Source organism: Pan paniscus, chromosome 1 (genome assembly GCF_029289425.2).
Source record: "Pan paniscus chromosome 1, NHGRI_mPanPan1-v2.0_pri, whole genome shotgun sequence".
Taxonomy (NCBI): domain Eukaryota; kingdom Metazoa; phylum Chordata; class Mammalia; order Primates; family Hominidae; genus Pan; species Pan paniscus.
The window spans coordinates 207,627,685-207,645,927 of NC_073249.2; the positions used below are offsets into that span (position 1 = coordinate 207,627,685).

Sequence of the window (18,243 nt, forward strand, 5' to 3'; positions counted from 1 at the left end):
CTTTTAAAGCCTAGGTCAAATCTTGTCATTGCTCTGCCCTTCAGCTCCTGCTCGACCTAGGCTAGCCACACTGGCCTCCTGTCTGGCCCTTGAAAACACACCAGTGCTGATCCAGCACTGTCACCTTCAGGGTTTTTACCCTTGCTGCTCCTTGTGCCTCTGCTATCCACACGGCTTGCTCCCTCCTTCCCTTCAGCTATATGATAAAATATTGCTAAGTTAGGCCTTGCCTGCCTACCTGTTTGCTTGAATTTTTCTCATTATCTCTAATCACTACCCGACACTGTATTATTATTATTACTATTTTATTTTTGAGACGAAGTCTCTCTCTGTCGCCCAGGCTGGAGTGCAGTGGCGCGATCTCAGCTCACTGCAAGCTCCGCCTCCCGGGTTCACGCCATTCTCCTGCCTCAGCCTCCCGAGTAGCTGGGACTACAGGCGCCCGTCATCGCGCCCAGCTAATTTTTTTATTTTTAGTAGAGATAACCGTGTTATCCAAGATGGTCTCGATCTCCTGACCCCGTGATGCGCCCACCTCGGCCTCCCAAAGTGCTAGGATTACAGGCGTGAGCCACTGCGCCCGGCCTCGGCTAACTTTGTGTATTTTTAGTAGAGACGGGGTTTCGCCATGTTAGCCAGGCTGATCTGGAACTCCTGACTTCAAGCGATTGCCCACCTCGGCCTCCCAAAGTGCTGAGATTACAGGCGTGAGCCACTGTGCCTGGCCTTGGACACTGTATTTGCCTGGTGGCCGACTGTCTCCCTGACAACACTCAAGCTCCACAACCATGGGGTTTATTTTGCTCATTGCTCTATTTCCAGAGCCTAGCACAGTGCTTGGCACATAGCAGATGCTCAATAAATATCTACTGCGTGTGCCATTCTCTTCCTTGAATTTCTGTAATACTCATCCAATACCATTCTTGCGAGACTTACCCGTATGCTTTTTCTGCCAGTGGCTACCTGTGAAAGCTTCGACTTGTCTATAAGCTCCCTGAGGACAGGGCCTGGCTCAGGGAAACAATTCCTGTCATCTGTGCTGTTTACCATCCCCTCACAGATCGCCTAATTTGATTTAACCAAAGCAAACAGGCCACGGAGGCAGATATTGTTAGCAATCCAGGTCTCTCCTGCTACCTAGACTAAGCTTAACAAATATTTGATTGAGAGAGAGAGAGAGAGATTGGGAGAGAGAAACTTGAGTCACTTTGTGGAGCGAGGAAGCCCTTCTGGGCTAATGGAATGGTTCTCTGTAGCACATCCAACAGTACTCATAACAGCTAGCATTTGTTGAACTTAATTTTCTTTCTTTTTTTTTTTTTTTTTTTTTTTAAGACAGTCTTGCTCTGTCGCCAGGCTGGGGTGCAGTGGCGCGATCTTGGCTCACTGCAACCTCTGCCCCCCGGGTTCAAACGATTCTCCTGCCTCAGCCTCCCGAGTAGCTGGGACTATAGGAGCGAACCACCACGCCCAGCTAATTTTTGTATTTTTAGTAGAAACGGGGTTTCACCATGTTGGCCAGGATGGTCTCGATCTCTTGACCTTGGCCCGCCTCGGCCTTCCAAAGTGCTGGGATTACAGGCGTGAGCCACCGCGGCCGACCTGTTGAACTTAATTTTCTAATCTCTACCTGTGTCATCCTCACAGCTATTCTGTCTGCAGCTATACCGGCAGGGATCTTTATGTCTTATCTGTTATCTTCCGGTGCCTAAACAAGGCCTGGTACATAGTAGGTGCTGAATAAATGGCGTCAGCCCGAGGCTCCTCAATTCGTGCCCGGGCTCAGGTGCAGCGCGGCGCTCCAGATCCTGCCGTAGCGAGCGGCAGCGCTGGGATCCTGCCCCGCTCCCGGCGCGCTCCCCCAGTGCTGGGTTGGGCTGGGTTGGGCTGGGCCGGGCCGGTCCGCGCTCGGCGGCAGTTCCGGGTGCGCCGCAGGAATGAGCGCGTGCACGGGGTGGGGCGCGGAGGGCCGGTCCCCTCCCAGCCGCGGTGCCTTCCGCATCCCCGCCCGCGGGGACTGTGGGGTGCGGTTCCCTCGCCGCCACTCGCTGCTGCAGGCCCAGAGTCGGGGACCGGACCTCAGACAGCCAGGAGACCTTTCCGCCCCGGCCCGCAACCCGTGCCGGGGACCCCCGGCAGCCGCGCCGCGCAGCGCCGCGCCCCGCCCCGCCTCGCAGGCCCCGCCCCCGCACCCCGTCGGCGCCCGCCTCTCGCGCCGCTCTCCATACTTGGCGATCGCCGCAGCCCCGCGCGCTCATTGGCCGCGAGCTGGCGGCGTGGGGGGCGGGCCCGGGCCGGGCCGGGGCGGGGAAGGAAGGTGGCGGCGGCCCGGCGCGGGGGGAGGGGGGTGCTGACCCGGATGTTCACTCCTGGGCACCCGGGGAAGTGGAAGCGCCGGGCCCTGCTGCGGGGGGGAGAGCCACTGACGCCGGGACCGGGACCGCCGCCGCCGCCGCCACCATGGTAAAGGCCGCACGGCCCCCTCCCCGGCCCGGGGGCCCCTCCGGAGCTCGCGTCCCCCTCCCCCTGCCCATCCCTGGCCTGGGACGGGTGGCTTCCCGGGGTGGGGGAGGGGCGGGGTCCCGGACCCTGGGTGGACCCGGTCCCTCCCCGCCCAGGAGGGTGCCGCCGGCGCGGACGACTTGGGTGGCAGTGACCCTGCCCCCGCTCCCAGCCCCCGCCCTTGGCGCAAGCTGGAGTCCCACTCACCACCTCTGTGTTCAGGCTGGTCTCTCCCATAGTCCAGGCTAGACCCTCCCTCCCGAACCGTGGCCCCAGCCAGGCACCCCCTCGGTGACCCTGGCGTGGGCCCCCTTCCTCCCCCGGTCTAGGGCTAGGTCTGCTTTCCCCCGTCTCTCCGGCCCAGGCTAGGCCGTCGTTTCTCCCTGCCATGGCCCAGGCTAGGCCGCTGCCTCCCTCAGTCCCTCCCTCCCTTGCCTTCTCCATGGCCTCAGGCTGGACCCCGGTCAGCCCCTTCTGCAGCGGCCTAGGTTTGCTTCCCCTCTTCTCTGTGGCCTCAGCCTGAATCTCCTCTTCTCTCTGTGAACTTAAATCTGGACCTCCTCTTCTCCGCCCATGGCCCCCGTCTGGACCTCACTGCCTCCTCCCCACCATGATCCCCTTCCCTGGACTTTTCACCACTCCTAGCGTAACCTGCGTCAGCCCCGCTCGGTCCCCGCCCTGACCCTCTCATCAGGGTCCTGCCCCCTGCCTGGTGCACGACCCAGGGTCCCCTTCCCTGTACCTGGGGCGCGCCTTCTTTGCAGCCTTTGGGGAGCGAGGGGAGCTCTCCATCAGGGATAGGGTGGTCCCGGTGCTGTGCCTTCTCAGTTGCCGCTTCTAGGGAGGCCGCCTAGGAGCCAGCGAGGGAAGGGCGGGCATCGGTGTGCCCAGAAGGCAGCGCGCTGCTCTGCGGGCCCTTCTCGAGGCCGCCGCCGTGGGTGCTGTGCGTGCGAAGCATTCTGCAGGGCAGGCCGGGGTCCGCGGCGCCCGGGCCTGAGTGGGAGCCGAGGGGCGAGGATGGGTGGCCCACAGGACAAGGATGAACGCACAATCGCCCTTGTGAGGCCGTGGCCTTGGGGGGCCACCAGGCCCTGGATCCAGCATATGGCCTGGACACGATGCACCCAAGCAGGCGCAGCCTCCCCTTCCCTCTGAACTGTCAGCTTGTAAGGGTTGGAACTGCTGATTATGGAAGTCCCTCGGATCAGGTGAGCAGAACGCCTAGGGAGAGTGCTGGCTCCGCTCGTGGTGTTTGTTTTGGTAAAGAAGGCAGATGCTATCCAGACTTTTGAGGAACCTGGGGTTTCACATAGGCCCCCACAGATAGACCTGCCCTCCTGCCACTTGACCCTTCCACAGGACAGGCCCAGCACTTAGGTTGGAAGGGCCAGAGAACTTCTTCCTGACAGGATCAAGGGATTTTTGGAGCATGTTTGTATGTGGACTTTGGGCCTCAAAGTGTTTTGAGGACCATGGTTCCTTGTTTAGTCAAGGGATGTTGCTGCTGAACGAGGGTGAGTAGTTGAGATGGGTTAAGCTTTCTTTTGATGCCTTCCTGTATGCTGATTAAAAACATGGGCAATGCCACTTTTAAGGCCTTCGGATTTGTCCAGTAACTTTGGCTGAAAACTCCTTGTTTGGGGAGGTGGGCCCGGCCCCAGGCCTTGATGGAGAATGACTTCTCCAGGGCAGTGGTGGGTGAGGACTTTGAAAGTGGGCTGAAGTTTCCTGAGTGTACACTCAGGACAAAGTATAAGGCAGGAAGCAGCGATTCTCGCCAGGTGATGGGAAAGTGCCTCAGTCCCCCAGGAGGAGCACATGACACCTGAAGCTTCTCAGGAGTCTTGTACTCAGCTCTCATCTGAAAAGGCTGGAAAGGGTGGAGGAACTGTCTGCCAGTCACTGTGGTGTGCTTCACCTGTACAAGCTGGTTTCATCCACACGAAGCCCTTCTGGGGCTGTCCCCGTTTTATAGATGAGGCAGCTGAGGCTCAGGAGGTGGAGTGACTTATTCAGGGTGTTGCTCAGCCAGTGGAGGAACCACTGTTGGTCAGTGGAAGCCCATCTGGCAGGCTCTAAACTGTTCTTCCCATTGTACCAAGCTGCTTGTATGTCAGAAGGTTTAATGATACCGTTTGAAAAACATAAAATGGGATATTCAAACATGGCAAGGGGGGAGGAGCAGTACTTATTGCCCATGTATTGTATTTTAGATCCTTTGTATAGGAAATCATGTTTATAGTGAAATAGCTGTATGGTGGTACAGGCATATTTAGCATGGGCCAGAATGAGCTCTTGGAGGGCAGAGATTTGTGTCTTGTGTTTTCCGCAGCTGTATCCGTGGGGCCTAGAACAGCACCTGGCGTTGGAAGAAACCACTTGGAATGTTCTCTTGGCATGTGTCTGTGTCCATGAACTTACCTGCTTGGATTTCATATTCATTCTCTCAGTCACTTGTTCTTAGTATCCCTTAGCCTTGTAATTTCTGACTGCTTATTGTTACGTTTATCCCCTATTTGAATACTCTGACCATTAAGCCGGTGTAGATGGTTGGCGTAGGACAGAAGTGGTGGTGTGAGGTTGCATTGTAGGTAAATGAATTCAGATCACCATGTTTTTCATTTTCAGTAGATTTGATGGTAGAGAATACAGCTAGATCTCTGTTATCCATTGAGGGAAATAGTGACTTGAGAATCTAAAATGCATTTGACTTTGGAATGAATTCCATGATTTTTGTTGGCATGAGTTTCTCCTTCCCAGTTAAAATGCATAGGCAAATGGAATTTATTTGCATTCCCTTAGCAGGTAATAATCTTACCACTGTTTGAGTGCTGTACAATTTCAGAGCACCGTTCCTTACACAGCTTCAGTTTCTGACTTGGGAATTATTCTTAGTTATGATGATGGTGAGGCTTTAGCAGGAACGGGGACTAGGGAGGCCCCCTCAGGAATTGCTGCTCCAGCTCACAGATGGTTTTGCCTGGCAGGAGCTGATGGGAACTTGGTATTGTTACAAGGTGAAACAACATAGTTGACATTAATGTCTCTTGATGTGGATAAGATACATTGTTCAACTCACATCCCTCTTGTCTGTCTATACAGCCCTGTTCATTTAAGCCCACCTGGCCTCTTTTTGGTGGCATGCTTATAAAAAGTAGGCAGTGATCAGTGGCTTGAGATTAAGGAAATGATAAGCCGTGTCTTTGAAAGCAGATACTCCTATTTATAACTCAGATGTTCTATACTTTTACATTCCATGAGGTGGGGAACAGGACATATGACTGACCACAGGGAAATGGTGGCAGGGCAGGTGCCTCGCCCGTTAGAAGCCTGCCCTCCCTCCAGGCTGGGAAATGCTTACTGTTAGGCAAATACTGAGACACGTTGTGGGGTACCTGCAGCTACAGGATAATGTTAATTCAGCTTTTTGTGTATTAAGTGCCTACTCTGTGGTGCTTATGTGCTGAGGATGCAAGACAAGGATCTCTGCCCTCATGGCTCACATTGTTGAGGGGTGGGGATGTCACCGTTACCTAAAGCTTAAGGGGGAAAGAGCCTTATTCAATGTACCTGCAGGCACATCTGCATGAGCTATGGCAGGAAACTGCAGAGAAAGCTGGAGGCTTGTGCCAGGCTCCACTTCCAGGCCTTTTGGGGTGTGTCTTCTCTTGTGTCTGCCATTGGGTGGAATTGGATTGCACGTGCACGCAGTCCGCTCCTCTGCACAGCCAAGGCTTTCTGGGGCCCCAAAATGAAACCTTACAGTACCTTGGAAGTCCAGCCTGGGTAGCTTTGTTCAGCCTGTCCAACCTGGGTACCCGAGGATCTGCTGTGACCCAGAAACATGACTTAGGTTATAGCCCAGCCCCCATTTTACTCACAAGGAACCTGAAGCTTGAGAGCTTGAGTGACCGGTGTGAGCAGCAGGCCTGGGATTCGGATCCCTGTCAGCCCAAGTCATGTGCTGGACCCCACTCACTGTGTTTTCCAGAACACAGTGAGCAGAGGGCCCTGTAAATACAGGATCTTGTCCCATTTCCCCTTGCAGCACATCCACCAGTGAGGGTGCGGTGTGGAATTCCAGGGGATGCAACTGCAAGATCACCCATATTGGGACCAGCTAGAGCCATATGTTATTTCCAGACCTAGGCTTTCACAGATTCGTGTTTCAGTGGAAGGAAAGGGAGGCTTAATGGTTATGGAGCACCAGCCACATGCTATGCACTCTGTTAGAACGGTCCTCACCACAGCCTGACAAGGTAGGTTCAACTTTAGGCTGGAGGCAGCATAGTACAAGAAAATAGAGTTAGGAGCCAGACTGCTTTAGGATAACAGTACCTCTGCATAAGGTCGTAATGAGGGTTAAGTAATATCTGTCAAGTGCATCCAGTAGCATCTGGCACATAGTGATGTAAACATTAACTATTGTTATTATCACCATTTTCCAAAAGTGTGCAGAGGGGTGTATGGTTAGTCCCTGTCTAGCTACTAAGTGGAGGAATTGGGTTTTCTGACTCCAGAGCAAACCATTTTTCTCCACTCCGTACTGCCTGCCGATGGCTGCTTTGGAGTTTGTCTGGCTCTGGGTTGTGCCTTGAACGCACAACTTACCTAATAGAGCCTGGGGCTCTTTTCTCCATTAAAGACAAGCTCGCTGTGAGCTGGGCACCATGTGTTGCCAGAGCCTCATGCTATATGTCAGGCCCGAATTCCTTGTTTGTGCCAGTGGAACCCCCTGTGACTGGAGGGTTCCTGCCCTCTTCCAGGCCTGGAAGAAGAGAGACAGGGCTGGGGACAGAGCATATGAGCTCTGTGAGAGCAGGGACCTTGTCTGTTTGGTTCCCTCTGAGTACCCCACACCTTGCACTGGCCGCCTGGCACTTAGCGCCAGCTACAAAAACACTGAGTGAGAGCTGAGAGGCGGCTGCCTGCTCCACAGAACATGGTCTCTGCAATTGGGCACATCTGGATTTGAGTCCTGTCTGCCACTCAGCATGTGACTGTCAGTGAGGCGGCTAATTCCCTCGGTCTCAGTTTTCCTGGTCCGTAGCATGAGGATAACATTTTATAGAGATGGGGAGTAGGGGTGAAATTTGTAATGTACTTACTCCAGTGCTTGGCACACAGTAGCTGTGGTTGTTGCATGTCTTATTCTGCATACCACAGAGTAAGGGACACAAATAGAAGCCATCATCCCTGTCCTCTAATCTGGGAGGGGGAGGCAAGATGCGTCCAAAAAGCCAAGTGCAGCAGGAAGGAAGTAGTACTAGAAAAGACTTAGCCAGGGACCCATGGGTGCTGTGGTCTGCCCATCCCTGCAGGCCTGGCTTGCATTTCCCCCTCCTCCACGCAGCCCTGCAGACCACTCCAGCCTGCGGTCGGCTTGGGGGCTGGGCATGAAGCCTGGGAAGCGTGTGCTGAGGCAGAGAGGACAGGGTGGGGTATGGTCAAGGGGACTGGCACAAAAGCAGAGGTCAGGGGGTGTGGTCACACAAGCAGTAGATGCGAGCCCATGGGGTGCCTCAGTCTCAGGAGTGAGTTGTGGAGTGCCTGAGTTGCTAAGCTAAGGAGTTTGCATTAGATCTGGGACAGTGTGGAGCCAGTGAAATTTTTGACAGGGCAGGTAGAAATTCGAGGAGGCTGGCAGAGCAGTGGTATTTTAGGAAGAGTCCTCTGGCTGTGCGTGCAGGAGGCCTGGGGAGGTGAAAGAGATGGGAGAGAGGCCTCCACAAGCATCAGCTTGTGAGCTTATGAGGGTCCTGGCCACTGTGCAGCTGTGGGTGTGGAAAGGAAGGGATGGTGGAAGGAGATAAAGGCAGAGTGACACGGAATGATTTACCACCTCGAGCTGAGGGAGTCTGCCCCAGAGCTGTCCCATGTAGGTGTTCTGATTGGACAGTTTATCATTGACACACAGCTATTTCAGGTCAGTTTAAATCCTAGATAGTGGTGTCTGCAAAGCCTTGAGAGCCTGTTAACAACTGAATGGGGATTTCAGTCTGGGTAGCCCAGTGATCCATCCAGCCAGTGACTCTGTGACTGCAGGTGGCACCAAGTTCAGCCTGATGCACACAGCATTAGGTTCTGGTGCCTAAGACACCAGTCTGCTGAGGGAGATGGTGGGGTGGCGGGCTCTGCATGGCAGCTGTAGGAATAACAGAAGCTAGTTTTTTTTTGTTTGTTTGTTTGAGACAGAGTCTCGTTCTGTCACCTAGGCTGGAGTACAGTGGCACGATCTCGACTCCCTGCAACCTCCATCTCCTAGACTCAGGGAATTCTCTTGCCTCAGCCTCCTAAGTAGCTGGGACTACAGGTGTGTACCACCATGCCTAGCTAATTTTTTGTATTTTTAGTAGAGACAGGGTTTCACCATGTTGGCCAGGCTGGTCTCGAACACCTGGCCTCATGATCTGCCTGCCTCAGCCTCCCAAAGTGCTGGGGATTACAGGCATGAGCCACTGTACTTGGCCAGGAGCTAGTTTTGACTGATGACTTTTTAATATTCCAGCCAGCCCTACGAGGCAGATTCTCATGTCACCCTCATTATGCAGGTGAGGAAACCGAGGCCCACCTGGCAGTCCTGGCACTGCACTATGCTCCCTTCAGTGATTTTTTCCATTGAGTCATTCATTCCGTGGATGTCTACTGAGCAGTCAGGTAGACCTAATAGAATATGCCATCTGAGTCTTAAGGTTAAATGGAGGAAGCGGGTGGAAGCAAGTATGTCCAAAGTTCTGAAAGACTCAGGAGTGAGTGCAGAACCAGCCTGGGGAAGTCCACAGCGTCAGACAGGCAGGGAGGCTGCTTGCCTGCGTTTTTCCGTGCTTCCTCCTGTGGTCACCCCACATGTTTCTGACATCTCTGGATGCCTGTGAACAGGAGCCTTTGCCTACAACTTTCTAGTGTTAGGTTTCCAGTTGTGTCTTCATGTGTCTTGTAAGGCAACAACCCTGGTGGTTGCCATTAACCTGGCACGTAGTGATGATTGTGAGGACTGAGTTTGTGTGTGGAAAGTGTAGACGATGCCTGGCACATTGTAAGTGCAGTAGGAGTGTTATCTCTTATTATTGTGGTTATTCTGTTAACATGGATGGATGATAGGTGGTGTTTCATTTAACTTCCCAACCAGCCTGGAAGGCAGGTGTTAGTTCCTTCTTCTGAGACGCCAAGATGTAGAGTCCCTTGCCCAAGGAGAGTGGTCTTAAGGGGCTCATTCTGTTTAAACACCAGACTGCTGAAAACAGCAGCCCAGGATTTCTGGTCTCAAGAGCTCTTACCACATTGCAGCTTGGAAGCAGTTGTTACCACTGGCTCAGACCCCGCACTTCTCCACCCTCTGCTTCAATTGCTCTGTGCAGCTTCCTCTTCTAGTGCTGAACTCAGCATGATGCTCCTGAGTTAGGCTCGGTATCTTATTTAACAGTGTTTGGGCTTGCTGTCTCAGAGCCCTAATAAGTGGATTCAGGCATCGTATTTACCAAGTGAAGTACTTTAACTTAAAATAGAAAGTTAAGCCAGGTGCTGTGGTGTGTGTCAGTGGTCCCAGCTACTCAGGAGGCTGAGGTGGGAGGATCGCTTGGGCCCAGGAGTTCAAGGCCAACCTGGGCAACATAGTAAGACCCCATCTTTCTTTCAAAAGAAGTTATGAAAAGATGCTTTTGCATTGCACCCTATCTGCTGGAGCTTCCAATTAGAATTGAGCCAGTGGCATTTTCCGGTGGTATCGGTGCCCTTTTCCCTTCTCAGTTGCAGCAGTGATTGGCAGGTAGAGTGTTGCTGCTGAAGGCTTCTCCGTCGTGAGGCTTTGACCCTGACGGGCTGTCGTTGGTTTCACATGAGTGGGCTCCCTGCGTTGCAGTTTTGTGCTCAGAAACTGGAAGGAGGAGCCTTAATCCACCACATCCTTCTGGTGTGAAAAGTCTTGAGACACTGAGGAACTCAGACTCCAAAAGAGCAGCGGCCAGGCTTGGCTGTTCCTCTGCTGAGAATTTCCAATGTGAGCTGTTGTCGTGTCCTCAGTGTATACCCTCCAGACACCTTCTATCCTGAAATCTCTTTTGGGCACAGGGTGGTGTGGACCCCTGGTTGTCCTGAGATTTGAGACCTTGTTCAGGCAGAGAGGATGGGCTGGCGTGTGGTTAAGCAGAGTCCATTCTTGGTCTTGAGGAGTGCACTCATGGCACAGGCATTAGGGGATGCCATGAAATGAAGGATGCCTTCAGTCTGTAGGCTGGTATTGAGTGTTCACTCACAGAGTGGCCCCTTCCTTCTGCCAGTATTTACCGGATGCCCACAGTCATTATCTGTAATTCTCTCAACACCAACCCTGTGAGGTCTGTTTCCTCATTTTGCAGATAAGGAAACCGGAGCTCAGAGAGGTGTAGTAACTTGCTGAAGGGCCCCCAGCTAGTTAATGGCAGTTGCCACGGAGGTCCAGGTCCACCGCACTCAGGAGCGCATGCTGATGGAATTCCCCTCTCCTGCCTCTCTGGCACCAGCCCATGGGGATGTTTATTTTATAGATGAGGAAACTGGGGCCGAGAGGTTCCCCTGTACGTCTAGCCACAGTGGCTGAAGAGGTCTGGGTTTTGTTTAGGAGGTTTTTTTGGTTCCACTTGTTGAAATGCAAGGAGATGGAACTTTGTGAACTGCAATCTGTTTTCCAAAAGATAGCCACTCAGCTGAAAGGGCGAGATAGTCTTAGCCTAGTGTCGGCCACTGTGTGGCTTGGCCTACTGGACAGGACGGTTCTTTGTGCAGTAGTGTCAGTGTCCCTGGCTCTTCCTGCCTGTGACGTGAGTGGCAGCAGCACATCTTAATCATTGCGACAGCCCTCCATGGGGACTGTTGGATGACAAAGCCTTGCAGGATCCTTTGGCTTTTTCCTATGAAGCCCCATCCTAGCCCTGGTCACCATATGCAGTGTAAGATGCAGGGATTCTGAGAGGAAAGACAAAATTGGCCTGTCTGATTGATTGATTGATTGAGACAGGGTCTCATTCTGTTGCCCAGGCTGGAGTGCAGTGGTTCCATCTTGGCTCACTGTAGCCTCAACCTCCTCGGCTCAAGCAGTCCTCCCCCTTCAGCCTCTCATGTAGCTGGGATCACAGGCATGTGCCACAGTGCCTGCCTGCCTGCCTGCCTGTCTGTCTGTCTGTCTGTCTGTCTATCTATCTATCTATCTATCTATCTATCTATCTATCTATCTACTTATTTTTTAGAGACAGAGTCTTACGTTGTTGCCCAGGCTGGTCTCGAACTTGTGGGCTCAAGGGATCCTCCTGCCTTGACCTTCTAAAATGCTGAGATTATGGGCGTGAAGCCACCATGCCTGGCCAAAATTGGCCTGTTTTAGTAGTTACCTAAGTTCAGGCAGATCGAGTTGGTTACCCTTGTTCTGCCTGGTAAGTTTGTTTCTTATCCTTAGGAGGGAAGATGAAAAATCCTGGCTGTCAGTCTTGGGGTGCTGAAGCAATGTTACACACTGGCCCTGACACAGCCATTGCTCTACAGGTGTTAGATGAATGACTGAATGTCCAGTAGGTCCTTAATAAATGTAAGAATCCCTCCCTCCATTAGGTTGAACCATATGAAGTTGCCATTTTCCTAGGTAAAAAAGGGTTGAATTAACCAGCCTTTCATGTGGTTCAACCTAATACAGACTAAACACTGGGGCCGGGCAATTCCACTGTGAGACTAGCCACGTCCAGATCTCTGGGCCTGAGCTCTCGGCCAAGCCTGGCTTCTCCTAGGGCCTACCCAGTTGTCAGTGTCAGGCTCTCAGTTGAGAAGAGAGGAGCCGAGCGGGGTCTGCCCCCGAGATGGGGCAGTGCTCTCGAGCGGTTCTGCTGCTCAGGACTGCCCCAGTGGTGCTGGCCTTGTCAGGGTTTGGCCGTGGTGGGAGCCGTGATCCTAACAGCAGCTGACATTTACTGAAGGCTCTGCACATGGTGGGCGCTGAGCGCTTGGCCCGAAGTCACACGGGTGGCTTTCTTGGCGTTTCTATGTGATCCCAGGCAGTCATGATTCCTAGTCCGGGGGCAGTGAAGGGCAGACTCTGGAGCCAGAGAGCCTGGCGTCAGGTCCAAGCCGTATAGACCAGGGCAGTTCCCTTCACTCTGTGCCTCCATCTCCTTGTCTAAGAAATGGTGAGCATAAAAGTAGATATTTCTGATGGATTTTATGAGGATTAAATGAGTTAATATGTGTAAAGCCAGGCAAGTGTTAACCATAATTATTAACATTAACTGCAACACGATGTTATTATCAGTGACATGGACTCGTAGTGTGTTATTAGAGCCGGAAGGGTCTTCGCATGTGGACACTCCCTTTGCTTTGTGTTGGGAGCTTGGACTTAGTGTGGACGCCTGATCTCCCGCCTCCTCCATAGCTCCCTGCAGGTCCTTGTCAGTTCTGGGCCTTGCAGACCATGCACCTGCCTCTCCATGAACAAGTTGTTTGAAATGGTGCTTTTGTTTCAGGTGATAATACAAGTCACTCTTCTGGAAGACTTAATTTTTTTGTTTCTCTGGGTGTAAGTGGCCCACCCAGGCATGCCAGTTACATTTGGTACCCAGAGCCTTTGAGGCAGCCAAAGTATGGTGCCTTTAGATGCTCCTCGTCACCCGCATGACCCCCCAACAGGTACTGTGTTTATTTTCTGGTCCATTTTCTCCTCTTGTGAAGGTGGCAGGTCTTCCTAGGCACTCTCAGCTTCTACTAACCCGTTTGCATTGGTAAACTGCCCCGTACTTACAAGCTGCCCTGCTTCAGGGTTTGATATTTCATTTTAAGGGCAGGTGTTTGATTCTAAGGCATGTGAAGTGTCAGGGTTTAGGTTTAAGAAGGGGGCAAGATAAAGGAATGCAGGAAGAAAAATAGGGCTTGTTGGAAGGCAGCCTGGGGTAGTATAGCGAAAGGAGCCTCCCAGATCCACACCCCACTGTGGCTGCTTATGAACTGTGCGGGCTTGAACCTAGTCACTTCATGTCTCAGCCTCAACTTCCTGAGCAGCAAAATGGAAATACTATTGTCCTCTTCACAGGGTAGTCCAGAGGATTAAGTAAAAATACTGTAAATAGGGCCCGGTGAGGTAGTTCACACCTGTAATCCCAGCACTTTGGGAGGCTGAGGCAGGTGGATTGCTTGAGCCAGGAGTTCGAGACCAGCCTGGGCAACAGGGTGAAATCCTGTCTCTACAAAAAATACAAAAATTAGCCAAATGTGGTGGCACACACCTGTAGTCCTAGCTACTTGGGAGGCTGAGGTGGGAGGATCGTTTGAGCCTGGGAGGTAGAAGTTGCAGTGAGCCGAGATCACATCACTGCCCTCCAGTCTGGGTGACGGAGTGAGACCCTGTCTCAAAAAAAAAAAAAGAATGTACATAAAATGCTATAGCTTAGTTCTCCCATGTGGACATTTAATACAGGCTTGTGATTGTCCATAGGAATTCCATCATTTGTCATGCTATTAACACCATGGATTGGGTCTAAAAAGCTCTCTCTTTTTTTTAAGACAGAGTTTCATTCTCTTTGCCTAGGCTGGAGTGCAGTGGTGCAGTCTCAGCTCACTGCAACCTCCGCCTTCTGGGTTCAAGTGATTCTCCTGCCTCAGCCTCCCGAGTAGCTGGGATTACAGGCACGTGCCACTATGCCCAGCTAATTTTTGTATTTTTAGTAGAGATGGGGTTTTGCCATGTTGGGCAGGCTGGTCTCGAACTCCTGACCTCAGGTGATCCACCTGCCTTGGCCTCCCAAAGTGCTGGGATTACAGGTATGAGCCACCATGCCCAGCCAGATCTAAAAATCACTGTGCTGAAGGATACTGTACATCTAAAATGCAAGTAATAGTGATCACACTAAGGACAGATCCTGACTTTCAGGCTCTAGGGTGCTTGCTTTTGGGCCACTCCTTTAAGCTGATCAGGCCTTTGCACTTCTGCTTATGGGGTTTATCATGCAAGGGGACTTGGATTAGGCTGGCCTCTGTGCTTAACCTTGTAGTTATTATTTTATGCAATTACTACCATAGTCTTGGCATGCCCCCATTTTGCAGATGTGGATATGGAGGCCTTGAAAAGTTAAAAAATACTTGTAAAACATCACACAGCTAGGAAGGGGCAGAGATGGCCTTTCAAGCCATTCCTTTCAGATTCTAAAACTTGTCCCTCTCAGGCACCCTGGAGTCTGATCCAAGGATGTCATTTTCATGTACAGGGGAAAGTGCTTTATGTTGGTGATTGCAACAGATGTTCTTTAGAGTTTTTTAAACTTCTGCAGCTGAAAGTGGAGTATTTCTTAGGTGACTCCCTCAGTTTTGCTTTGATGACTTGGAACCCATCTTAAAATGCAGGAAGAATGGGCCGGGCACTGTGGCTCACGCCTGTAATCCCAGCACTTTGGGAGGCCAAGGCAGGCGGATCATGCGGTCAGGAGATCAAGACCATCCTGGCTAACATGATGAAATCCCATCTCTACTAAAAGTACAAAAAATTAGCCGGGCGTGATGGCGGGCGCCTGTAGTCCCAGCTACTCGGGAGGCTGAGGCAGGAGAATGGCGTGAACCCAGGAGGCGGAGCTTGCAGTGAGCCGAGATCGTGCCACTGCACTCCAGCCTGGGTGACAGCAAGACTCCAGCTCAAAAAAAAAAAAAAAAAAAAATGCAGGAAGAATGAAAGCACAATAGTTGCAGCTCTTCATCTAAAACGGAACCTCATTCTCTACATAGTAACTACTAATCGGTAGTCAGGGTCTGGAATCACCTTTGAGTCCTTGGGTACTGCATAGTCCTGCCCCTCACTTCCCTTTCTCCTCCTCTTCTCTGCACACATCCAGGCAGACTCTGGAATAATAGAGCATAGTATGAGGATAAAGCTGTCATTGGCTAAGCTGGTGTTCACACTCAGGACCAGCTGGTTCCTTGCCCTGGCTGTGTTACACCTGCGGCCAGGGACGAGCAGAGGCCACAGTCTGCTGCCTGCCTACATAACCGACAGGTTATTAGTTCATGCCCCAAGGGTTTGAGCCACCCGGAGATGTTGAAAGAGATCCCTAACCTCAGAGGGTTTAGAGCTCTAGGCTGTAGATGGCAACATCTGCCTTCGAGATGAGTAGGGTCTCCATGTCCTCAGTTCATGACAACCTCTTTTACTTTTTCATCCTACTTTGCACTAGGTAATATTCCTGGGAAACAGGCCTCGCATTTTCTTAAACACTGATTTCATCTGTCCTTCCTCTAATAACTTTATCTGGAGGCGTTTATCAACCTTCTAACTAGAATACCCTTGTCCTTTTGCCTGCCACAGAACTGGTTTTCCCTGTGTGCTGATGGCCCATGGTTTCTGAGCTTTCTGTATTCCAGATGGAGAGCACGTAGGAGAATCCTGGGAATATCCTCAAGGATCCTACTTTTATCTTGGTTACATACTATCTGTGAGATGCATATTGGTTGTTGAGGAAGCATTTCTTTTTTTTTTTTTTTTGAGACGGAGTCTCGCTTTGTCTCCCAGGCTGGAGTGCAGTGGAGCGATTTCGGCTCACTGCAAGCTCTGCCTCCTGGGTTCATGCCATTCTCCTGCCTCAGCCTCCCGAGTAGCTGGGACTACAGGCACCCGCCACCACGCCTGGCTAATTTTTTTTGGTATTTTTAGTAGAGATGGGGTTTCACCGTGTTAGCCAGGATGGTCTTGATCTCCTGACCTTGTGATCTGCCCACCTCGGCCTCCCAAAGTGCTGGGATTACAGGTGTGAGCCACAGCGCCCAGCCGAGGAAGCATTTCTTGACGTAACAGACAAGAACTGGTTGCCATGGTTCCAACGAAGGGCCCTCCCATCATGTGACTAATTGTCAGAATGTGGTCATGTAAATACTGTGAGTGTGGGATCCTCAGCCCTGCACCCTTGGGGTCTGTGCTCCGAGTGCTTCAAGAGGCTTGACTACTTACTCCAGTGTCAGTTTGAGGCATTGGGTTAACTGATAAAATTCCCACTTGAATTTCATTACATGTCAGAATCTAAAGGGAAACAAATGGGGAAAGAGTGATTTCCAAGCCTTAGGTGATGGGCCTCGTTTTGGAACAAGTATAATCATCCCCCCTTTTTCCATAGTTTCGATTTCTGCAATTTCAGTCACCCGCCATCAACCCCAGTCCAGTATTTTGAAAAGAATACCACATTCACGTAGCTTTTATTATGGTATGTTGTTAGAATTGTTCGATGTTATCAGTTATTGATAATAACTGTGCCTGGTTTATGAATTAAACATGATAGGTATGCATGTGTAGGAAAAAACAGTATATATAGGGTTTGGTACTATCCAAGGTTTCAGGCATCCACTGGGGGTCTTGGAAGGTATCCCCCGAGGATAAAGGGGGGCCACTGTACAAGCAGCTCACACCTCAGCCTTAGCATTCAGCAGGCCTCAGAGCTAGGAAGGCAGGCCAGGTGGTGGCATTGGTTCTTGGGCACTTCACCTGGTCCTCTGCATGCACCGTTCCGTTTCCTTCCCAGAATCCTTCTAAGCATGGGATCCTATGAATTTAGGCCTTTATGTAAATTCAGAATGATACAGATTTAGACTTTATATAAATTGCTAATAAGTGGCAGAGTCAGGTCTTGAACCCAGCTGCTCTGAATTTAAAAGCCTTTGCCCTCAGCCTCTGCCGTGTCATGGAATTTTACTGCTCACAGGGGTTTGGGGCTTGACCAAGGTCCCACAGTAAACCACTGGAGCACTGGGATCAGGTCCTATGTCTAACACTCTAGAATCTAGATTCTACACTCTTGTGTGAGTCTTTTCTGCCACATAAACTTAGGCCTGTTTCAAAGCTCATCTTTGAATATCCTTCTTCAGTGATGCATGGAAAGACCACATTTTCCAAATAGGACCTTGTGAGAGAGCTTCGTGGCAATTGGCTCGAACAGTCAGAATGCCAATGGCCTGAGTTCAAGAAGAAATCTAAGGAAAGGTCCAGATTCAAGCCCAGGTCCCTTTGATCTGTAGCTCATGTTTATGGGGTACATAGGGACAGGAATCGTCTTAACAAGACACTGGAGAAAGTGGTTGTCCAACGGTAGGTAAAAATGGTGGCACATCTATGCAATGGACTATTTTTTTATTTTTTATTTTCTGGCGACAGCGTCTCATGTTTTTGCTCAGGCTACAGTGCAGTGGTGTGATGACAGCACACTGCACCCTCCACCTCCCGGGCTCAAGCAATCCTCTCGCCTCAGCCTCCCGAGTAGCTGGGACTGCAGATGTGCTCTACCGCACCCAGCAATTTTTGCATTTTTTGTAGAGACGGGGTTTCACCATGTTGCCCAGTCTGGTCTCAAACTCTTGTGCTCAAGCCACAATGGAATGGAATGCAGCCATTAACATGTGACATGTGAAGACGGTGTTGTAGTTTGGAAGATGTGCTAGTGTTGAGTGAAGCACAGTAGTCCGTCTGTCCCGGGCTTGTGGTTCTGTGGAATACCCCCCGACCTGGGTGCTTGTGGGCATTACAGAAGTGAACAATTTGCAAGCCCTTTACTGTGCTCTCTGTTGCTTGCAGTGGGCGGGCGGGTGTGTGTGTGTGTGTGTGTGTGTGTGTGTGTGTATGTGTATTCTTTTCCTCCTTTTGAGTATCTTTCTTCCTTGAGATAAGTCCCCAGGAGGGCGAGTGTAGAGTGTTTTTTCTCTCTGCACCTTCTTGAACCAGTCACTTTGCTCTGACAAATGCTCTCTCTGTGGCCGCCGCCT

The 18,243-nt window shown here is 51.4% G+C and overlaps 1 protein-coding gene across 2 annotated transcripts in view; it reads left to right on the forward strand.

The window, feature by feature from the left end:
- The first annotated feature begins 2,307 nt into the window (after nt 1-2,307).
- Nucleotides 2,308-18,243, forward strand: part of CAPZB (capping actin protein of muscle Z-line subunit beta) — a 146,623-nt gene continuing 130,687 nt past the window's right edge. The window contains exon 1 of one of the 2 annotated variants that reach the window (XM_034956957.4): nt 2,308-2,463. In XM_034956957.4, the coding sequence (XP_034812848.1) occupies nt 2,461-2,463 (3 nt within the window). In that variant the 5' untranslated portion in view covers nt 2,308-2,460. The remainder of the gene's footprint in view (nt 2,464-18,243) is intronic. The other variant, XM_034956949.4, reaches the window with a different exon arrangement.